Source organism: Oncorhynchus kisutch, linkage group LG5, assembly GCF_002021735.2.
Source record: "Oncorhynchus kisutch isolate 150728-3 linkage group LG5, Okis_V2, whole genome shotgun sequence".
Taxonomy (NCBI): domain Eukaryota; kingdom Metazoa; phylum Chordata; class Actinopteri; order Salmoniformes; family Salmonidae; genus Oncorhynchus; species Oncorhynchus kisutch.
In genome coordinates this window covers 63,485,497-63,505,346 of record NC_034178.2, presented here as the reverse complement: position 1 = coordinate 63,505,346, position 19,850 = coordinate 63,485,497, and the positions used below count along the sequence as shown (strand labels likewise).

The following is a 19,850-nucleotide window of genomic DNA, read 5'->3' as shown; positions in this document are numbered from 1 at the left end:
CATTTCTCCTCCTGTCTTTGATCCTGCTCAATCTGCTTACACTTTTCTACCATTCTTCTTCAACTAAACCATCTCCCCTTTTTTTTTTTTTTTACCAATTCAACCTCACCCTCCTCCTTCCTCTCTCTCTTCGACCTCCTCTGCCCCACTCTTTCTCTCCATTCCTTCTCCGTAATCCAAGTACACGTCTCCTTATCTTTTATTTTTGGTTCAAATGTTCAGCACAGACAGACTCTCAAATCGCTATTTCTTCCAAACCCACGACCCAGACAGGAACTTGTGCTGCACTATGGCTATTGGTTAACATTATGGTAGCTCCAAAGACAGTAAGAACCTGACCTCTGGTCACTGTCCTAGTACTGCATGACTAGGTATCCCCCTTTCCCTTTCCCTAATGTGAAGCCAGCTGAATAGATAGTTGAATCCTGATTCAGTGTATTATAATGGCATGACTTTGGACTGTTTGAAACAAACTAAACCAGTGCATGCAGACATGTTGAACAGCATGATGTCTGTGTGTCCAGTTGCTAGTGAAGAACCTGCAGTTTGAGGATGGGAAGATGATCGCGGCGGCAAGGTACTTCAGCTCTGGGAGCTGTGCTTCTGTGGAGCTCACTGAGGAGGAGAAGGCCTTCGCTGAGCAAATGAGGGTAAGAAAAAAAAAAATAGGAACACTTTACAATTGGATCTATCTGTCTTACACTGATTTTTCAGCTAATTTGAACAAGGTTGTAAATGTAAATGTTTATCTCTCACCTTAACCCTTGATAAACTGACTCCAGACCAGTGTTTACAGTGTTGTCTTGTCCCATTGACAGGGTGTGTGGAAGAGCATCTTGACTAATGTGGATGCCATCGAGGACTCCACTGACTTCTTCAAGTCTGGGGCTGCTTCTATGGACGTGGTCAGGTAAACAACACACCAGCATGGACATCTAACAGGTCAAAGGGTGCAAGTCAATGGGTTTTAGGCAGTACACCAAGGGGGTAATGTTTTTTCTATCAATGATTACGATGAAAAGAGAAACACATTACAGCAGCTGGAGTTGAATGCCACCTCTTCCCCATTCCTCACTCCCTTCATCCCTATCTCACCTCTACCATCTCCTTCATCACTACCTCACCCTACCACCTTCTTCATCCCTCCCACCTCCTTCATCCCTACCTCACCTCTACCATCTCCTTCACCCCTACCACCTTCTTCATCCCTACCACCTCCTTCATCCCTACCTCATGCCTACCACCTCATTCATCCCTACCTCACGTCTACAACCTCCTTCATCACTACCTCACCCCTACCACCTTCTTCATCCCTACCATCTCCTTCATCCCTACCTCACCCCTACCACCTCATTCATCCCTACCTCACGTCTACAACCTCCTTCATCCCTACCTCATCTCTACAACCTCATTCATCCCTACCTCACCTCTATGAGCTCCTTCATCCCTACCACCTCATTCATCCCTACCTCACCTCTACAGCCTCCATCATCCATACCTCACCTCTACAAGCTCCTTCATCCCTACCACCTCATTCATCCCTACCTCACCTCTACAGCCTCCATCATCCATACCTCACCTCTACAAGCTCCTTCATCCCTGCCTCACCCCTACCACCTCATTCATCCCTGCCTCACCCCTACCATCTCCTACATCCCTACCTCACCCCTACAACCTCCTTCATCTATACCTCACCCCTACCACCTCCTTCATCACTACCTCACCCCTACCACCTCCTTCATCCCTGCCTCACCCCGCCCACCTCCTTCATCACTATCTCACCCCTACCACCTCCATCACCCCTATAAACTCCCTTCCCCCTACCACCTCCTTCACCCCTACCACCTCCTTCATCCCTGCCTCACCCCTACCACCTCCTTCATCCCTACCTCACCCCTACAACCTCCTTGATCTATACCTCACCCCTACCACCTCCTTCATCACTACCTCACCCCTACCACCTCCTTCATCACTACCTCACCCCTACCACCTCCTTCATCCCTGCCTCACTCCTACCACCTCCTACATCCCTACCTCACCCCTACCACCTCATTCACCCATACCTCACCCCTAACACCTTCTTCCCTCCTACCTCACCCCTACCAACTCCTTCACCCCTATCAACTTCTTCACCACTACCTCACCCCTACCACCTCCTACATCCCTGCCTCACCCCTACCACCTCCTTACATCCCTACCTCACCCCTACCACCTCCTTTGTCCCTGCCTCATCCCTACCACCTCCTACATCCCTACCTCACCCCAACCACCTCCTTTGTCCCTGCCTCACCCCTACCACCTCCTTCATCCCTACCTCACCCCTACCACCTCCTACATCCCTACCTCACCCCTACCACCTCCTACATCCCTACCTCACCCCTACCAAGTCCTTCAACCCTATCAACTTCTTCAACCCTACCTCACCCCTACCACTTCCTTCATCCCTGCCTCATCCCTAACACCTCTTTCAGCCCTACCTCACCCCTACCACTCCCTTCATCCCTGCCTCACCCCTACCACCTTCATCACTACCTCAACCCTACCACCTCCTTCATCACTACCTCACCTCTACCATCTCATACATCCCTACCTCAACCCTACATCACTACCTCACACCTACCACCTCCTACATCTCTACCTCACCCCTACCACTTCCTTCATGCCCACCTCACCCCTACCACTCCCTTTATCCCTACCTCACCCCTACAACCTCTTTCATCCCTACCTCACCCTTACAACCTCCTTCATCCCTACCTCACCCCTACCACCTCCATCACTACCTCACCCCTACCACTCCCTTCATCCCTACCTCACCCCTACATTCTCCTTCATCCCTACCAACTTCTTCACCCCTACCTCACCCCTACCAACTCATTCATCCCTACCTCACCCCTACCACCTACCACCTCCTACATCCATACCTCATCCCTACCACCTCCTTCACCCCTACCACCTCCTTCACCCCTACCACCTACCTCACTCCTACCACCTCCTTCACCCCTACCACCTACCTCACCCCTACCACTCCCTTCATCCCTACCACCTCCTTCACCCCTACCACCTCCTTCATCCCTACCTCACCCCTACCACCACCTTCATCCCTATCTCACCCCTACCACCTATTTCATCCCTACCTCATCCCTACCACCTCCTTCATCCCTATCTCACCCCTACCACCTATTTCATCCCTACCACCTCCTTTGCTTCCCTCCCTCACTCTCGCTCTCCACACCCTCTCACCCCCCCCACATCGCCCTAGCCCCATCCACCACTCCCCCTCCATCTCCCCTCTCTCTGCAGTAAGTAAATAACTCCAAAGCATACATAAAATTAGACGTTGATGAAAAAGTATGATATTTTACTTCTGGTACAATAAAGTTAATCCTATGTTTTGTTGTCAGGCTGGTGGAGGAGGTGAAGCTGAGGGCCAGTGGGTGTCAGCTGCAGAATGAGGACGTGTACATGAACACCACCTTCCAGGACTTCATCCAGATGTGTGTGAGGAAGCTCCGAGGGGAGGACGACGAGGAGGAGCTGGTCGTTGACTACGTAAGAGTCACCATCATCATCGTCATTATTACTATGATCCTCTATCTTCATCATTATCATAACCATCATCATCATTATTACCACCAGAATCAGCATTATCCTCAATACTCTAATCTAATGTAGGCCGTTAGGTTCAGGAGTGAAACTTTGGAGGGCGTTCCAGTTCTTATTTCAGTCTCCTGCGTTAGTAACATGATCACTAAGGAAGAACACAACAAGCCTGAAAAGGCCTTTGGATTAGGTAGCATAATGTAAATGTCCTGTAACTAGGTGGAGAAGAACATCAACAACATGACCATCCGGATGCCCCACCAGCTCTTCGTCAACGGGGAGTTTGTGGACGCAGAGGGAGGGAAGACGTACAAGACCATCAACCCCACAGATGGAACAGTAGGGAGCTAGCTTTCACTTGTCCATTAATGTCTGATCCATGGTTTTCCTAAAGGTCTTAATAACTTGATCTGCTTGCACCAATTTGGTTTGTCTCAGACGATGACAAATGAAGTGACTATATCACTCTTACAGTATGTGTGTTTGTGTGTCTGTGTTTCCCATCTCTCTCGCTCTCTCTTTAGGCTATCTGTGATGTGTCTTTAGCTCAATCCAGTGACGTGGACCGAGCTGTAGCGGCCGCCAAGGAGGCGTTCGAGGAGGGAGAGTGGGGAAAGATAAACCCCAGAGACAGAGGCAGACTCCTATATAAGTCAGTCTATTAGAAACAAGCATGTAAAATAGCATCCTATTATAGCGCAGTACTTTTAACCTGGATCCATAGGGAATAGGGCCCATAGGTTCCAAATAGGGCTCCATTTCTGATGCAACACAAGACTAAGACCCAGCCACATATAATAATACAGGTGGTCTTTGAAACATTCAAATGCAGGCAACTATACAAGGCATTCAACCATGTATCGCTGGGTCTATAAGATACACAGGATAATATATAGATGTTTTTTGAAGACGTGGGTGAGGTCACACTTCACTTTTTGATATGTGTAATATTTTCCGTTAAGGTGCATTTTCCAGTGTTAAATTACTAACGCGTTGCTGTAGCAGATGTATAAATGAAACCATTTAACCCTTCACTGCCCCCTACAGGCTGGCTGACCTGATGGAGGAGCACCAAGAGGAGTTAGCCACCATAGAGTCCATGGACTCTGGGGCCGTATACACACTGGCCCTGAAGACCCATGTGGGCATGTCCATCCAGACCTTCCGCTACTTCGCTGGCTGGTGTGACAAGATCCAGGTGTGAGAGTCGGGGATATCACAACATTGTCCATATTGCCCACTGTTTTTCATTTTGTGCAACAAAGAAGCAGGTGCTTTAAAGAGCCAATGCAGCTGTTTTTTTTTATCTCAATATCACATCGTTTCTGGGTAACAATTAAGTACTTTAATTATTAAATGGTCAAAAAGAAACAAAAATAGGTTCTTAACAAAGGGGCAATTTCTCAAGCAATAATTTAGCTAGGACTGTCTGGGAGTGGTCTGAGTGGGGAGGGAAAACTGTGAATGAGCTGTTATTGGAAGACCGGTTTGAAACTCTTTCTTATTGGTCTATTAACTAATTTACCACATGGTGATGTCACCATCGAAGGCCAAACCTCCATCCCGCCAAAACAGGCTGAAATTTAAGGCAGTCTTTTGAAACAGCTTGTACACTAAAACGGCATTATCATAATTTTCACAAAATTATTCTAACCTAATAGTGTGGAAATATATATAAAACACTGGAAAATCATGTTTTTGACTGCATTGGGCCTTTAATTAAAGACTTGTTACCTACTGTGAATACCACAGGTAAGGGGCCATTCATTCCTAAGTGCTTTATTTATTATTTATTTATTTATTTATTTATTATTTATTATAGTTTCATAATGCTTTGACTGCATCTATAAGGTGCTATATACATTGAGTGTACAAAATATTAAGGACACCTTCCTAATATTGAGTTGCACCCTTCCCATTTTGCCCTCAGAACAGCCTCAATTCGTTGGGGCATAGACTACAAAGAGTTGAAAGCGTTCCACAAGGATGATGGCCCATGTTGACACCAAAAATCCTTCTTTAACCTGTCTCCTTGCCTTCATCTACACTGATTTAACAAGTGACATCAATAAGGGATCATAGCTTTCACCTGGATTCACCTGGTCCGTCTATGTCAAGGAAAGAGCAGGTGTTCCTAATGTTTTATACACTCAGTGTATATGTTTATAAGGCAATATAACACTCACTTTATAAGCTTCTAATTATTCTTCTGTGTTATTTGGATTGTAATATGAATTTGTTCTGATATTTCTAGATTTTTTTATTATTCTTTTGACATTCTACTGCATTGTTAACATCCACTTAACTTTCTATGCGACCAAGAAACTTAGATTTTATGTTTAAGTTTATGTTCATGATCAGTGACTGTCTCTTTCTACAGGGCTGCACCATCCCCATCAACCAGGCCCGACCCAATCGCAACCTTACCTTCACCAAGAAAGAACCAATCGGGTGAGATACACCAGCCACATGCAAATACATAGCGAATCAATTTTTGGGTCAAAACAAGATTTTGAAAATAAGCATATTTGTCATTTTAACTCTCAGAGTGTGTGCTATCGTAATTCCCTGGAACTACCCTCTCATGATGTTGGCCTGGAAAACAGCTGCCTGTCTGGCTGCTGGTAACACTGTGGTCCTCAAACCTGCCCAAGTAAGGAGCATCACAATCCTGTTCATATTTTTTCACTAAAGAGGGGAACAAAGGGATATTGTCAAATGTTCTGTACTGTACTGTGCACTAGGGGGCAATGCACTGGTGTCCAGACACTAAATTGTGTACTGTACAGAAAATGTTTCAACCAGAGGAGGTTGGTGGCACCTTAATTGGGGATAATGGACTCGTGGTAATGGCTGAAGCAGAATCATTGGAATGGTATCAAATACATCAAACGCATGTGTTTGATGCCATTCCATTTGCTCAGTTCCAGCTATTATTATGAGCCGTCCTCCCCTCAGCAGCCTCCACGGGTTTCAACCCCTTCTCCAATGGGGCATTTAGTCAGCGTGATCCGTTTGAACGATTTCAAAAGCGATATGGCCACATGTACTATTAAATCTGTACCCTGTACAGCCAGAAGACTGGTCACCCCTCAGAGCCTGGTTCCTCTCTAGGATTCTTCATAGATTCCAGCCTCCTAGGGAGTTTTTCCTAGTCACCGTGCGTTTCCCTCTGCATTGCTTGCTCTTTGGGGTTTTAAGCTGGGTTGCTGTAAAGCACTTTTTGACAACTGCTAATGTAAAATGGGCTTTATATAATACATTTGATTGATTGGCCTATGGTGTTTAGCCAACTCCTGACTATTGTTAGCGTGTCCTTCAATAAAGTTACAGAAGCAGTCTTTTTACAGGGGTACAACGGATTTCAATCCATTTGATACAGTATGCCTGAGATACCTGCATTTGTCATGGTATATGAATTGCCTAAAGCTAGCATGTTCAATCATTTTGGTTGTGTGTATATTCCTATGGTCCCTAGGTGACTCCACTGACAGCGATGAAGTTTGCTGAATTGGCTGCTAGGGCAGGATTCCCCAAGGGAGTGATCAATATCCTCCCTGGATCAGGTAAACATGCTTTTCTGTTTTTGATCGTTGTTTTATACAAATGTTCATATCGAAAGAGTTGCTCCTATCTTTTCTTTACACACCTGTTTTTTGGGCTGCATGTCAGTTGTCCTCTCACCCCCTGCAATAGAGAATCTGGGAAGGTGCACCATTTTTTCTCAGATGACTGAAAAGTTGACTTATAGGAGATACAAGGTTTTGTTGTGATGCTGACGGTGTGCTGGTTCTTCTTCTGCTGTCTCTCAGGTGCTCTGGTGGGCCAGCGTCTGTCCGACCACCCGGACGTCCGGAAGCTTGGCTTTACTGGCTCCACTGAGATAGGGAAACACATCATGAAGAGGTGAGTGGTCACTGTTGTGGCAACCTCAGTCCAGAGAGGTCATGACTTTAGGCTCTCGGTGGTTGGCCAAGACATGCTGACCACACCGCTAACATGCTGACTACACCGCTAACATGCTGACCACACCGCTAACATGCTGACTACACCGCTAACATGCTGACCACACCGCTAACATGCTGACCACACCGCTAACATGCTGACCACACCGCTAACGTGCTGACCACACCGCTAACATGCTGACTACACCGCTAACATGCTGACCACACCGCTAACATGCTGACGACACCGCTAACATGCTGACCACACCGCTAACATGCTGACCACACCGCTAACATGCTGACTACACCGCTAACATGCTGACCACACAGCTAACATGCTGACCACACCGCTAACATGCTGACCACACAGCTAACATGCTGACCACACCGCTAACATGCTGACCACACCGCTAACATGCTGGCCACACCGCTAACATGCTGACTACACCACTAACATGCTGACTACACCGCTAACATGCTGACTACACCGCTAACATGCTGACCACACCGCTAACATGCTGACTACATTATTGCACCCACACTGCTCGCGCGCACTAACGAGCGTCTGCATTGACAAGTGTTAAAATAGAAGTCAGTTCTATTTGTGACACTGAATCCTACCTCTCCCATCTCCTCATTGGTTTATACAAGCTGATACACACGTGCCATCTCCTCGTTGGTTATACCCACGTGTGTGACTGAAAGACGAACGGAGGTCGGTGGTGATAATACACCTTATGAAAGTTAGTTGCCAATCGCAATATAAAGTCTAAAGAAGAAAAAGCCTGGAAGGAGGAGAGATGACTAGAAATGATTCGGTTGACAGTTTTATGTGTGGATTAATTGTCGGGGTAGAAGACCTTGTGTAAATAAATTGCCATACATTTTTAATCTTCAACCTAATTTTCGACCTGTCCCCAAATTAATATAATTGGTTCAGAGTTTGTTTTGATATTTTAACCTGCATGTCGTGATCGCGTTTGGTGTGGGGGGGCAAAATCAATTTGTGCACGATGGCGCACTCGCTCGGCCGGTTTGGGCACGGTGTAAAAGGTCGATGTCCATGCACCCGCTGAACTCGAATTAGCATAATCAAAAACTCCCAAAATGGGAACACTTTGCCTTCCCGGCGTTAGGGCTGCTGAATAAAGTGGTAGCTACCATAAACAGCGTGAAACAAATAAACAAAATAGGAATGGCTAAGGTCTTAACAGAAATGTTTTGTGATCAACTAGGAATGGCTTGGAGATCGACCAGTTTATCGCGATCCACTGGTTGGTGACCACTGTAGTGCAGTATGTGTGTGTTTGTGTATTAACACCTGTTTTTGTGTGTTCCTCTATCTCAGCTGTGCAGTCAGTAATGTGAAGAAGGTGTCCCTAGAACTGGGGGGTAAATCTCCACTCATCATCTTCAGTGACTGTGACATGGACAAGGCCGTCCGCATGGTCAGTGGGCCTTCAATTCAACGCTGGTCGCTACATAACATTAATACAAAAATATGTATATCAAAGAATATAAAATATGAATATTTCAGAATATTGTAAGGCATCAATTTCACTGTATTTATTTGTGTATTTTAGGGATTGAGTGCTGTATTCTTCAACAAGGGAGAGAACTGCATTGCAGCAGGCAGACTCTTTGTGGAAGAGAACATCCATGACCAGTATGTCAAGAGAGTGGTACGTGTCTCAATGCTAACTTAGTCACCCACTCGCTACCTTATCTCACAGCGCTATGCTAACTTAGCCATCCGCTCGCTACCTTATCTCACAACGCTATGCTAACTTAGCCACCCGCTCGCTACCTTATCTCACAGTGCTATGCTAACTCAGCCACCCGCTCGCTACCTTATCTCACAGTGCTATGCTAACTTAGCCACCGCTCGCTACCTTATCACACAGGGCTATTCTAACTCAGCCATCCGTTAACTTATCTCACAGAGCTGTGCTAACTTAGCCATCCTCTTCCTTATCACTTCTGTCATCATGAAGTGATTTGAGAGGCTAGTTAAGGATCATATCACCTCTATCTTACCTGACACCCTAGACCCACTTCAATTTGCATACCGCCCCAATAGATCCACAGACGATGCAATCGCCATCGCACTGCACACTGCCCTATCCCATCTGTACAAGAGGAATACTTATGTAAGAATGCTGTTCATTGACTATAGCTCGGCCTTCAACGCAATAGTACCCTCCAAGCTCATCATTTAGCTCGGGGCCCTGGGTCTGAGCCCCGCCCTGTGCAACTGGGTCCTGGACTTCTTGACGGGCTGCCCCCAGGTGGTGAAAGTAGGAAACAACACCTCAATTATGCTGATTCTCAGCACAGGGGCCCCACAATGGTGCGTGCTCAGCCCCCTCCTGTACTCCCTGTTCACCCATGGCCACGCAGTCAACTCAATCATCAAGTTTACAGACAACACAACAGTTGTAGGCATGATTACCAATGACAAGACAGCCTACAGGGAGGAGGTGAGGGCCCTGGCGGAGTGGTGCCAGGAAAATAGCCTCTCCCTCAACATCAACAAAATGAAGGAGATGATTGTGGACTCTGGGAAGCAGCAGAGAGAGCATGCCCACATCGACGGGACTACAGGAGAGAAGGTGAAAAGCTTCAAGTTCCTCGCCGTACACTGACGATCTGAAATGGTCCACCCACACAGACAGTGTGGTGAAGAAGGTGCAACAGCGTCTCTTCAACCTCAGGAGGCTGAAGAAATTTGGCTTGGCCCCTAACACCCTCACAAACTTTTACAGATGCACACCGCCTGGTACGGCAACTGGACTGCCTGCAACTGCTGGGCTCTCTAGAGAGTGGTGCGGTCTGCCCAACACATCACCGGGGGTACAATGCCTGCCCTCCAGGACACTTACAGCACCCAATGTAACAGGAAGGCCAAAAAGATCATCAAGGACATCAACCATCCAAGCCACGGTCTGTTCACCTTGCTACCATCCAGAAGGCGAGGTCAGTACAGGTGCATCAAAGCTGGGACCGAGAGACTGAAAAACACCTCAAGGCCATCAGACTGTTAAATAGTCATCATTAGCCGGCCTCCACCCAGTTACTCGACCCTTTACCTTAGAGGCTGGTCACTTTAAAATGGAACACTAGTCACTTTAATAATGTTTACTTACTACTGTGTTACTCATTTCATATGTATATACTGTATTCAATTCTACTTTATTTTAGTGAATGCCACTCCTACATTGCTCGCCCTAATATTTATATATTTCTTATTTATTTTACAGTAGATTTGTGTGAATTGTTAGATACTACTGCAAACATTTCACTACACCCGCAATATCATCTGCTAAATATGTGTATGTGACCAATACAATTTGATTTGAATCTCACAGTGCTATGCTAACTTAGCCATCTGCTAACTACCTCATCTCAGGTGGAGGAGGTTAAGAAGATGAAGATTGGAGATCCTCTGGACCGCTCCACAGACCACGGACCCCAGAACCACAAGGCCCACTTGGACAAGCTGGTGGAGTACTGCCAGACAGGCGTGAGGGAAGGCGCCACTCTGGTGTGTGGGGGCAAACAGGTCTCCCGCCCAGGTTAGACTTCTTTTTTCAGTTCATAGCGCTGTAGATTTGACTAATATTAGCTGTGAGGCAGAGTTAGGGTCAAATGTCACTCCAATTCCAGTCTGTTCAGAAATTGAATTTGGATGTCATACTGTGACCATTTGTGGTGTTACCATTTCTCAGTTCAAGGGATGACTATCAGCTACAAAATGACTAATATAGTAAATAAGTTGTTTACTATATCTTTCCCTGTGGTACCTTTCTCCAGGATTCTTCTTTGAGCCCACCATCTTCACCGATGTTCAGGACCACATGTTCATTGCTATAGAGGAGTCGTTTGGCCCCGTCATGATCCTCTCCAAATTCAAGAGCGGGTCAGTGTTTGCCATTGTCAAATGGGTGCCCTGTGTGGTTCAGCTGACCCCAGAACACTTACATAACTGAGTCGGCATGGGTTTCAAATCTTGCGCATTGCTCCTCTGACTAGCTCTCCTTTGACCTTTCTCTTCATCCCTTTCTCTCTCTCTTAGAGATGTGGACGAGGTTCTGCGGAGGGCCAATGCCACTGAGTATGGCCTGGCATCAGGAGTGTTCACCCGTGACATCAGCAAGGCGCTGTATGTCAGCGAGAAGCTCAACGCCGGCACCGTCTTTGTCAACACCTACAACAAGACGGATGTGGCTGCTCCCTTCGGCGGATTCAAGCAGTCCGGCTTTGGCAAAGACCTGGGTAAGACTTGCTGATTCTGGGACATTGTTTCCACACAGGTTAGATTAATCATAGAAGCCCAAGTTTACTATAGTAAACTGTAGAATATTATAGTAAACACAGAAAGAACACTACACTTTTTTAACTATAGTTAAATACTACAGTATTTCATTTGTATATACCCTGCTGATTCCCCTCCCCCATATCCCAATTTGTGCCACCCATAAGTGAGAAACCTACATGCTAAGTATAGACCATATTGTGTTCCCTACAGGTTATAGAAATAGGGCAGAAGCTCTGAAGGTTCAGACCTACCTACCTACAGGTTATGGAAAATTAGCTCTTTTAGTATTTCTCCAGTAGGTTTCCTCAAAGAGAAAGCCTCCACTTCTATGTCAAAGATAATAAAACTAAAACACTGTTGTAAATACTCCAGTAATATTGGCAAAAACACTACAGTAAATACTATATAATATGTATTAAAGGTCGACCGATTAATCGGAATGGCCGATTAATTAGGGCCGATTTCAAGTTTTCATAACAATCGGAAATCGGTATTTTTGGGCGCTGATTTGCTGATTTAAAAAAATACATATATATTTATTTTTTTATACCTTTATTTAACTAGGCAAGTCAGTTAAGAACACATTCTTATTTTCAATGACGGCCTAGGAACGGTGGGTTAACTGCCTCATTCAGGGGCAGAACAACAGATTTTCACCTTGTCAGCTCGGGGGATCCATTCTTGCAACCTTACAGTAAACTAGTCCAACGCAATAACGACCTGCCTCTCTCTCGTTGCACTCCACAAGGAGACTGCTGTTACGCAACTGCAGTAAGCCAAGGTAAGTTGCTAGCTAGCATTAAAGTTATCTTGTAAAAAACAATCAATCATAATCACTAGTTAACTACACATGGTTGATGATATTACTAGATATTATCTAGCGTGTCCTGCGTTGCATATAATCTGACTGAGCATAAAAGTATCTAAGTATCTGACTGAGCGGTGGTAGGCAGAAGCAGGCGCGTAAACATTCATTCAAACAGCACTTTTGTGCGTTTTGCCAGCAGCTCTTCATTGTGCGTCAAGCATTGCGCTGTTTATGACTTCAAGCCTATCAACTCCCGAGATGAGGCTGGTGTAACCGAAGTGAAATGGCTAGCTGGTTAGCGCGCGCTAATAGCGTTTCAAACGCCACTCGCTCTGAGCCTTCTAGTAGTTGTTCCCCTTGCTCTGCATGGGTAACGCTGCTTCGATGGTGGCTGTTGTCGTTGTGTTGCTGGTTCGAGCCCAGGGAGGAGCGAGGAGAGGGACGGAAGCTATACTGTTACACTGGCAATACTAAAGTGCCTATAAGAACATCTAATAGTCAAAGGTTAATGAAATACAAATGGTATAGAGGGAAATAGTCCTATAATTCCTATAATAACTACAACCTAAAACTTCTTACCTGGGAATACTGAAGACTCATGTTAAAAGGAACCACCAGCTTTCATATGTTCTCATGTTCTGAGCAAGGAACTGAAACGTTAGCTTTCTTACATAGCACATATTGCACTTTTACTTTCTTCTCCAACACTTTGTTTTTGCATTATTTAAACCAAATTGAACATGTTTCATTATTTACTTGAGGCTAAATTGATTTTTTAAATATATTATATTAAGTTAAAATAAGTGTTCATTCAGTATTGTTGTAATTGTCATTATTACAAATACACATTTTTTTTTTAAATCGGACAATTAATCGGCTTTGGCTTTTTGGGTCCTCCAATAATCGGTATCGGCGTTGAAAAATCATAAATCGGTCGACCTCTAATATGTATACCATAGTATACTATAGTATTTTTTCATGTGGGAGTAGAATTACTAGAATGGGAAAAGTCCAAAGATGCATTTTCTAGGAATGCCAATTCAATTGCATTTATATCCTGTCTCAACATCACTGGCTTTCTCCAACAGGACAAGAGGCTCTTAACGAATACCTGAAGACCAAGGCTGTCACTGTAGAGTACTAAATATACAGCTCTGGAAAAAATGAAGAGACCACTACAAAATGATCCGTTTCTCTGGTTTTACCATTTATAGGTATGTTTTTGGTTAAAATTAACATTTTTGTTTTATTCTATAAACTACTGACAACATTTCTCCCAAATTCCAAATAAAAATATTGTAATTTAAGAGCATATATTTGCAGAAAATGTGAATGATCAAAATAACAAAAAGATGCAGTGTTGTCAGACCTTGAACAATGCAAAGAAAATAAGTTCATATTCATTTTTCAACAACATAATATTGTTTTAACTTAGGAAGAGTTCAGAAATCAACATTTGGTGGAATAACCCTGATTTTCAATCAGACGGATCCTCCACCAAATTTCACAGTGGTTGCGAGACAGAGCATGCCAAGACGCATGAAAGCTGTAAAACCAGAGACATTGATAATTTTGCAGTGGTCTGTTAATTTTTTCCAGAGTTATAGAGAGATGTGTGGTAGCTACCCACTGGGCACAGACGTCAGTTGAACGTCTAGTTTTGATTTGCATTTGGTTGAGTTGTCAACTAACACGAATTCAACCCAAGAAATTCACCATGTCATTGGATTTAGGTTAAAAGTTTGGTAAAAAATCCAATCAGTTTTCCTGTTGATTCAACGTTAACACATTATTATATATATATTTTTAAATGGCTTGGAAACAATGTTGATTCCAAACAGTTTTTGCCCAGTGGGTTTTCTCTCTTTATAATCAGACCATATGTCACTAAGCAAATTCCTGAACTAAATGTGAATGATAGATGAGGCAGAAAGGAAACCTAATACCTCCACATGCCCTGATGAACAATTCTACTTGTAATTCTGTCTTTCTGAAATGTGATTAACCCTTTAATATTTCTTAGTGCTGTTTAGCACAATTACTTATGAAATTGAATATTTTTATGGATGAAAAATACAATGTGAAATGATTTCCCCCTCTTAGAAATAAGAAATATTCACATTATGTTGTAGCAGTGGTCAACACTGGTAAATCTACTAACAATATTTGAAATTGTCTACACCAGTGGTCCCCAAAGTTTTATAGTCTTGTACCCCTTCAAACATTCAACATCCAGCTGCGTACCCCCTCTAGCACCCGGGTCAATGCACTCTCAAATGTTGTTTTTTGCCATCATTGTAAGCCTGCCACACAATACAATGTATACAATACATTCAACATAAGAATGAGTGTGTATTTTGTCACAACCCGGCTTGTGGAAAGTGACAAAGAGCTCTTACAGGTCCAGGGCACAAATAATAATATAATAGTCAATCATTTTGCTCTTTATGTAACCATTTTACATATAAAACTTTATTTGTTCATTGAAAATGGTGAATAACTCACCAAAGGTTAATGAGAAGGGTGTGCTTGAAAGGATGCACATAACTCTGCAATGTTGGGTTGTATTGGAGAGAGTCTGTCTTAAATCATTTTCCACACACAGTCTGTGCCTGTATTTAGTTTTCATGCTAGTGAGGGCTGAGAATCCACTCTCACACAGGTACGTGGTTGCAAAGGGCATCAGTGTCTTAACAGCGCGATATGCCAAGACAGGATAGTCTGAGCGCAGCCCAATCCAGAAATCTGGCAGTGGCTTCTGATTAAATTCAATTCTCACGAACCGCTTGTTGCAATTTTGATGAGGCTCTCTCATTCAGATATCTGTAAGTGGACTGGAGGCAGGGCATGAAAGGGATAACGAATCCAGTTGTGTCATCCGTTTCGGAAAAGTATGTGCTTAATTGCATACCCAACTCACTCAGGTGCTTCGCTATATCACATTTGACATTGTAGTTAAGCTTGAGTTTAAAAAAACATCACCCAGATAGGCCAGTCATGTGAGAAACTCGTTATCATGCAAGTGGTCAGACAAGTGAAAATTATGGTTAGTAAAGAAAAGTTTAAGCTCGTCTCTCATTTAAAAAAAACCTTTCAATACTTTGCCCCTTGATAACCAGCACACTTCTGTATGTTGTAAAAGCATTACATGGTCGCTGCCCATATGATTGCATAGTGCAGAAAATACACGAGAGTTCAGGGGCCTTGCTTTAAGAAAGTTAACAATTTTCACTAGTGTCCAAAACGTCTTTTAAGTTGTCAGGCATTCCCTTGGCAGTAAGAGCCTCTCGATGGATGCTGCACGGTACTCAAGTGGCATCGGGAGAAACTGCTTGCATGCGTATTACCACTTCACTATATCTCCCTGTCATGGCTTTTGCACCATTAGTACAGATACCAACATGAGCAGCAGCTACGTTTGGCTATATACGGACCGTTAGTGGAATTCCAGCAAGAGAGTAACGGTTCATGTGATTGGATGTTAATTATTTGACTAGGCTACCTGTATTTGACATTGTGTTGTTATTTCGCTGAACACTAGATGGTTTAATTTTATTTTTGGCAGTGAAACAAGGCAACTCAGACGATTTAAAAAAGCTCACCCAAATGTATAGCCCTGTTGGAAAATATTAATGGACTGTTTGAAAATGTGGAGAGAAAAAAAGTTAAATGTTTATTTTATTTTATTAATGTTGATCACATTTTTATTTGGCGTACCGCCGACGGCATTGCACCCCAGTTTGGGAATACCTGGTCTACACAATAGATGTGTTGTGTTCATGGACAATACTGGATGACAATTTCATGGAACTTTATGAATGATGATCTCCATATCAGAGCTTGAACAAGCGCCTTTTTACTAGTTTTCCTGATTCATTAAAATCACAAAGGTTTATACAGTAATATGACTGGTGTCGTGTCTTTACTATCATTAAATTGAAGACTTCGTTTTTATCAAAGATTCTCTGTAATTAGTATTATGCGATTAAACTGATTAATCATGTAACTGTAATTAACTAGGAAGGCAGGGCACCAAGGAAAATATTCAGATTACAAAGTTATAATTTCCTAATATAACTTTTCAGATATTTTATATCTGATCAATTAGTCTTCGAATTAATGAATGATGTATTTTACCTCACGTTAGTCTCATTGCAAACGTCGTAAATTGTTGGTTTATCTGCACGAACCCAGTCTTCACTATGAGTCATCCATACATCAATTGTCTTAAATCATTTATTTTCTAACTAAGTAATTCACAGAAATGCATAAACAAATATGGTTACAAGAAATGATAGGCGAATGTACCCTAGTGGTCTAAAACGGCATGGCGGTGTACAAATGATATATAGGGGGTCGACTGAGAAGTCACTACAGAGTTGATAATTATAGCAATTGTTTACGCTCAGTGTGTCGTCTTGATCGCTGTTGAAAAGTTAGTTTCTGTTGGAAAGTTTCCGTCCTCTCTCTCTCTCTCTCTCTCTCTGCCGTGGTTAGAGGGGATAGTTCAGAGTGACATTCATTCATGTTGTTGTAGAATGGATGTTTCGGCTGTTGTCGTTCTTCGCGTTCAATGATACCGAATTCCTAGCTGCAGACTAGTAATTAATATCAAAGACTTGTTCTTATTCTGTCGGTATCGATAGTCTAAGAGTTTAACCATGTGGTATGGTTAAAAGATTCAGCAATGGTCTGCAACCTTTGTCCTCTCGTGATTGAGAGAAAACATGGTCTGTAACCTTTGTCTTCCCGTAATGGAGAAAAACATGGTCTGTTGAGGAATTCTCAAGATTGGGGTTTTATTCGGAATTGCAGAAAAGGGCCTGTCCCAGGATGCCCGACCCTAACTGGGCTCATGGGCGGTCCTCTGATTTAGTTAAACTCAAAAGGGAATTGGAGTTTTCTTCATTAAACAGTCCAAAATCATATTACAGAATTTTACAAACAGTATCATCCTCACTCATTCATCTTATACAACAATTAGATGTAAACGTCATATCTGAGGCTATTATATAAACAGCGTTATGGTAATGTGGTCACACCGTCTCTCATGAGTTTCACCAATTGTACCAACCGGATCAGTTCGTAGCTGGATTCTTCACCGATCTTTTATACCTTCTCCGGAACATAAATGTTGCTCTGACCTCAAGTTCTGTGAGGTGGAAGAAATTCCTTTGTTCTCTATGAAACTTCACTCTGTCTCTATACTGTGTGGCCATGAGGCAGGATCTTCCTGGAATTTACCTCTCTCTGACCACAGCAGCCTGTGTGCAGGAGGCAGGGAGAGGCAGGGAGAGGGGGATGGGGCTTGCTGTACCCAAAGAGGGCAACGTCATGACACTGGTATTTGCCACTTACATATTCCATTTGTTAAATTGCTAATTCAAATTGGACTGTATCCAAGAGACTGTATCCAAGGGGGAGGGCAGGCTGAAAAGACAACACCGGTCATGGAGGAATCCTGGTTGGCAGCAAATGCGTGAGTGTTTGTTTGTGCATACTTGCGTGTTAGACAGTATCACACATCAAGAATGATCTTCAATGGAGGTCTCCTGCCCTGTCTTGGACTAATAATAAGATAGATGAGGAGAAGGACAAGTCCAACGTGCTTCTACACCTGCATTGCTTGCTGTTTGGGGTTTTAGGCTGGGTTTCTGTACAGCACTTTGAGATATCAGCTGATGTACGAAGGGCTATATAAATAAATTTGATTTGATTTTGATTTGAACAGAGAGCTCCAGGAGGATCTGTCTACAGGTGGTAGCGCCGTAACTTGAGGTCGGGCTGGGGATGATGACTGCAGGCATAGTTCTGGATGCTGTACAGGTGGGTGAAGGGAATGTAAGGGCTGCATTCAATCCGTATCGCGGAAGATCCACGTTAAAATGTAAAGGTTGCAGCTCAGAGAGAAGCTGGGACATTGTGGGGGGTCACAGGGACCTCAATGGCACGCCACCACTAGGAACATGTCAGTCTTGGCATAACGGGATGACATAAGCCTATTAGTGTGGACAGTTACACTTCTCTCCCTTTTTCCCCCTCATAAGACTGGCCCACCGGCCTAAAGATGGACTGGCCCACTGCCCTTTGGCCAGTCCTTTTCAGGTTGGAAATGACAAACAGGCTATCTGTGTTTTTACTCAGTATTGTTGTCCATCTTAATGAAGAGTTTACATATGTCAAAGCATTAAACTTTTGACGGACCACAGTCCGACAGAGAAGGTAGTACAGTATAACATACACAAATGCATCACATTCGTCTCGATCTGTACAGTTCCTAATAAAAAAATGCAACCATCTACAAAAACCTCGGTCTAAAGACAAGCTCTGCATAGCAAGTGCTAGACAGTCTTTCCTTGGGTTTCATTATGTAATCCTGGATCCAACTCAAGGTGTGTAATGGGTTGTCTAGCCTGTCATATTGAGTCCCATAGACTTGCCATATAACAACAAACCTGAAAGGCTATTGCTATCAATATGTCAGTGTGGACTACTACATGTATAGCTTGTAAGTTTCACTAAACTTTGTTTTCACTGCACACACACTGAGGATTATATGGCTCAAATAGGCCAGGTTCACACTCAAGTTGTACAACTGTTGTACCGCATATTTGACAGTGGTTTTGATCGTTTTTCTTCACAAAAATAATTACACAAGCATTGTGGGGACTGCACAATGGTTGTGTGTATACAACTGAAAGCTTGGGTTCCATGTGTTTGATGCCATTCCATTAGCTCCTTTCCAGCCATTATTATGAGCCCTCCTCCCCTCAGCAGCCTCCACTGCTACTCATGGTATTAAACTGTGTCTGTTATCCATCCACTGTGTCTGCATTGTGACCAGACTTCCTGGTTCCTTCCTTTATGCAAATGTGTTCACAGCTATTCATTCAATGTCAGATTTATTTACTGTAAGACACTTGTTGATGCAATCAGTTAATAGTGCCATCTGTCAATGATTTTAGAGGGCAGAATAATGATGATGATTTAAATGGTTTCTCTGTCCAGATCTGTCTACACTTGTAAGATATCCAGACACAATGAGTATCTGACTACGTCCGGAGGGGGGCAGGATGATCTGATCGCAATGTGTCTTTTGATTGTGTCCACATTTTTAGACAGGTCTAGACAATCAAAATGTGTACAAGATCAGGACAAAGGACGCAAGTTAGAACCAGGT

General features: G+C 43.6%; 1 protein-coding gene and 1 non-coding gene across 5 annotated transcripts in view; both read left to right on the top strand.

Moving 5' to 3' along the window:
* LOC109891397 (cytosolic 10-formyltetrahydrofolate dehydrogenase) overlaps nucleotides 1-16,573 on the top strand; it is a 43,441-nt gene extending 26,868 nt beyond the window's left edge. For all 4 annotated transcript variants that reach the window (XM_031825653.1, XM_031825654.1, XM_031825655.1 and 1 more), the window contains exons 8-23: nucleotides 525-650; nucleotides 819-910; nucleotides 3,402-3,549; nucleotides 3,820-3,939; nucleotides 4,125-4,252; nucleotides 4,648-4,798; nucleotides 5,981-6,051; nucleotides 6,148-6,253; nucleotides 7,079-7,166; nucleotides 7,413-7,506; nucleotides 8,893-8,992; nucleotides 9,128-9,226; nucleotides 10,954-11,119; nucleotides 11,358-11,463; nucleotides 11,620-11,819; nucleotides 13,759-16,573. In XM_031825653.1, coding sequence (XP_031681513.1) covers nucleotides 525-650; nucleotides 819-910; nucleotides 3,402-3,549; nucleotides 3,820-3,939; nucleotides 4,125-4,252; nucleotides 4,648-4,798; nucleotides 5,981-6,051; nucleotides 6,148-6,253; nucleotides 7,079-7,166; nucleotides 7,413-7,506; nucleotides 8,893-8,992; nucleotides 9,128-9,226; nucleotides 10,954-11,119; nucleotides 11,358-11,463; nucleotides 11,620-11,819; nucleotides 13,759-13,814 — 1,851 coding nt within the window. In that variant the 3' untranslated portion in view covers nucleotides 13,815-16,573. The remainder of the gene's footprint in view (nucleotides 1-524; nucleotides 651-818; nucleotides 911-3,401; nucleotides 3,550-3,819; nucleotides 3,940-4,124; nucleotides 4,253-4,647; nucleotides 4,799-5,980; nucleotides 6,052-6,147; nucleotides 6,254-7,078; nucleotides 7,167-7,412; nucleotides 7,507-8,892; nucleotides 8,993-9,127; nucleotides 9,227-10,953; nucleotides 11,120-11,357; nucleotides 11,464-11,619; nucleotides 11,820-13,758) is intronic.
* On the top strand, nucleotides 12,130-12,184 carry LOC116374259 (U7 small nuclear RNA). The gene has a single exon (XR_004210128.1). It is a non-coding gene; the product is annotated as a U7 small nuclear RNA (small nuclear RNA).
* Nucleotides 16,574-19,850: the final 3,277 nt, after the last annotated feature.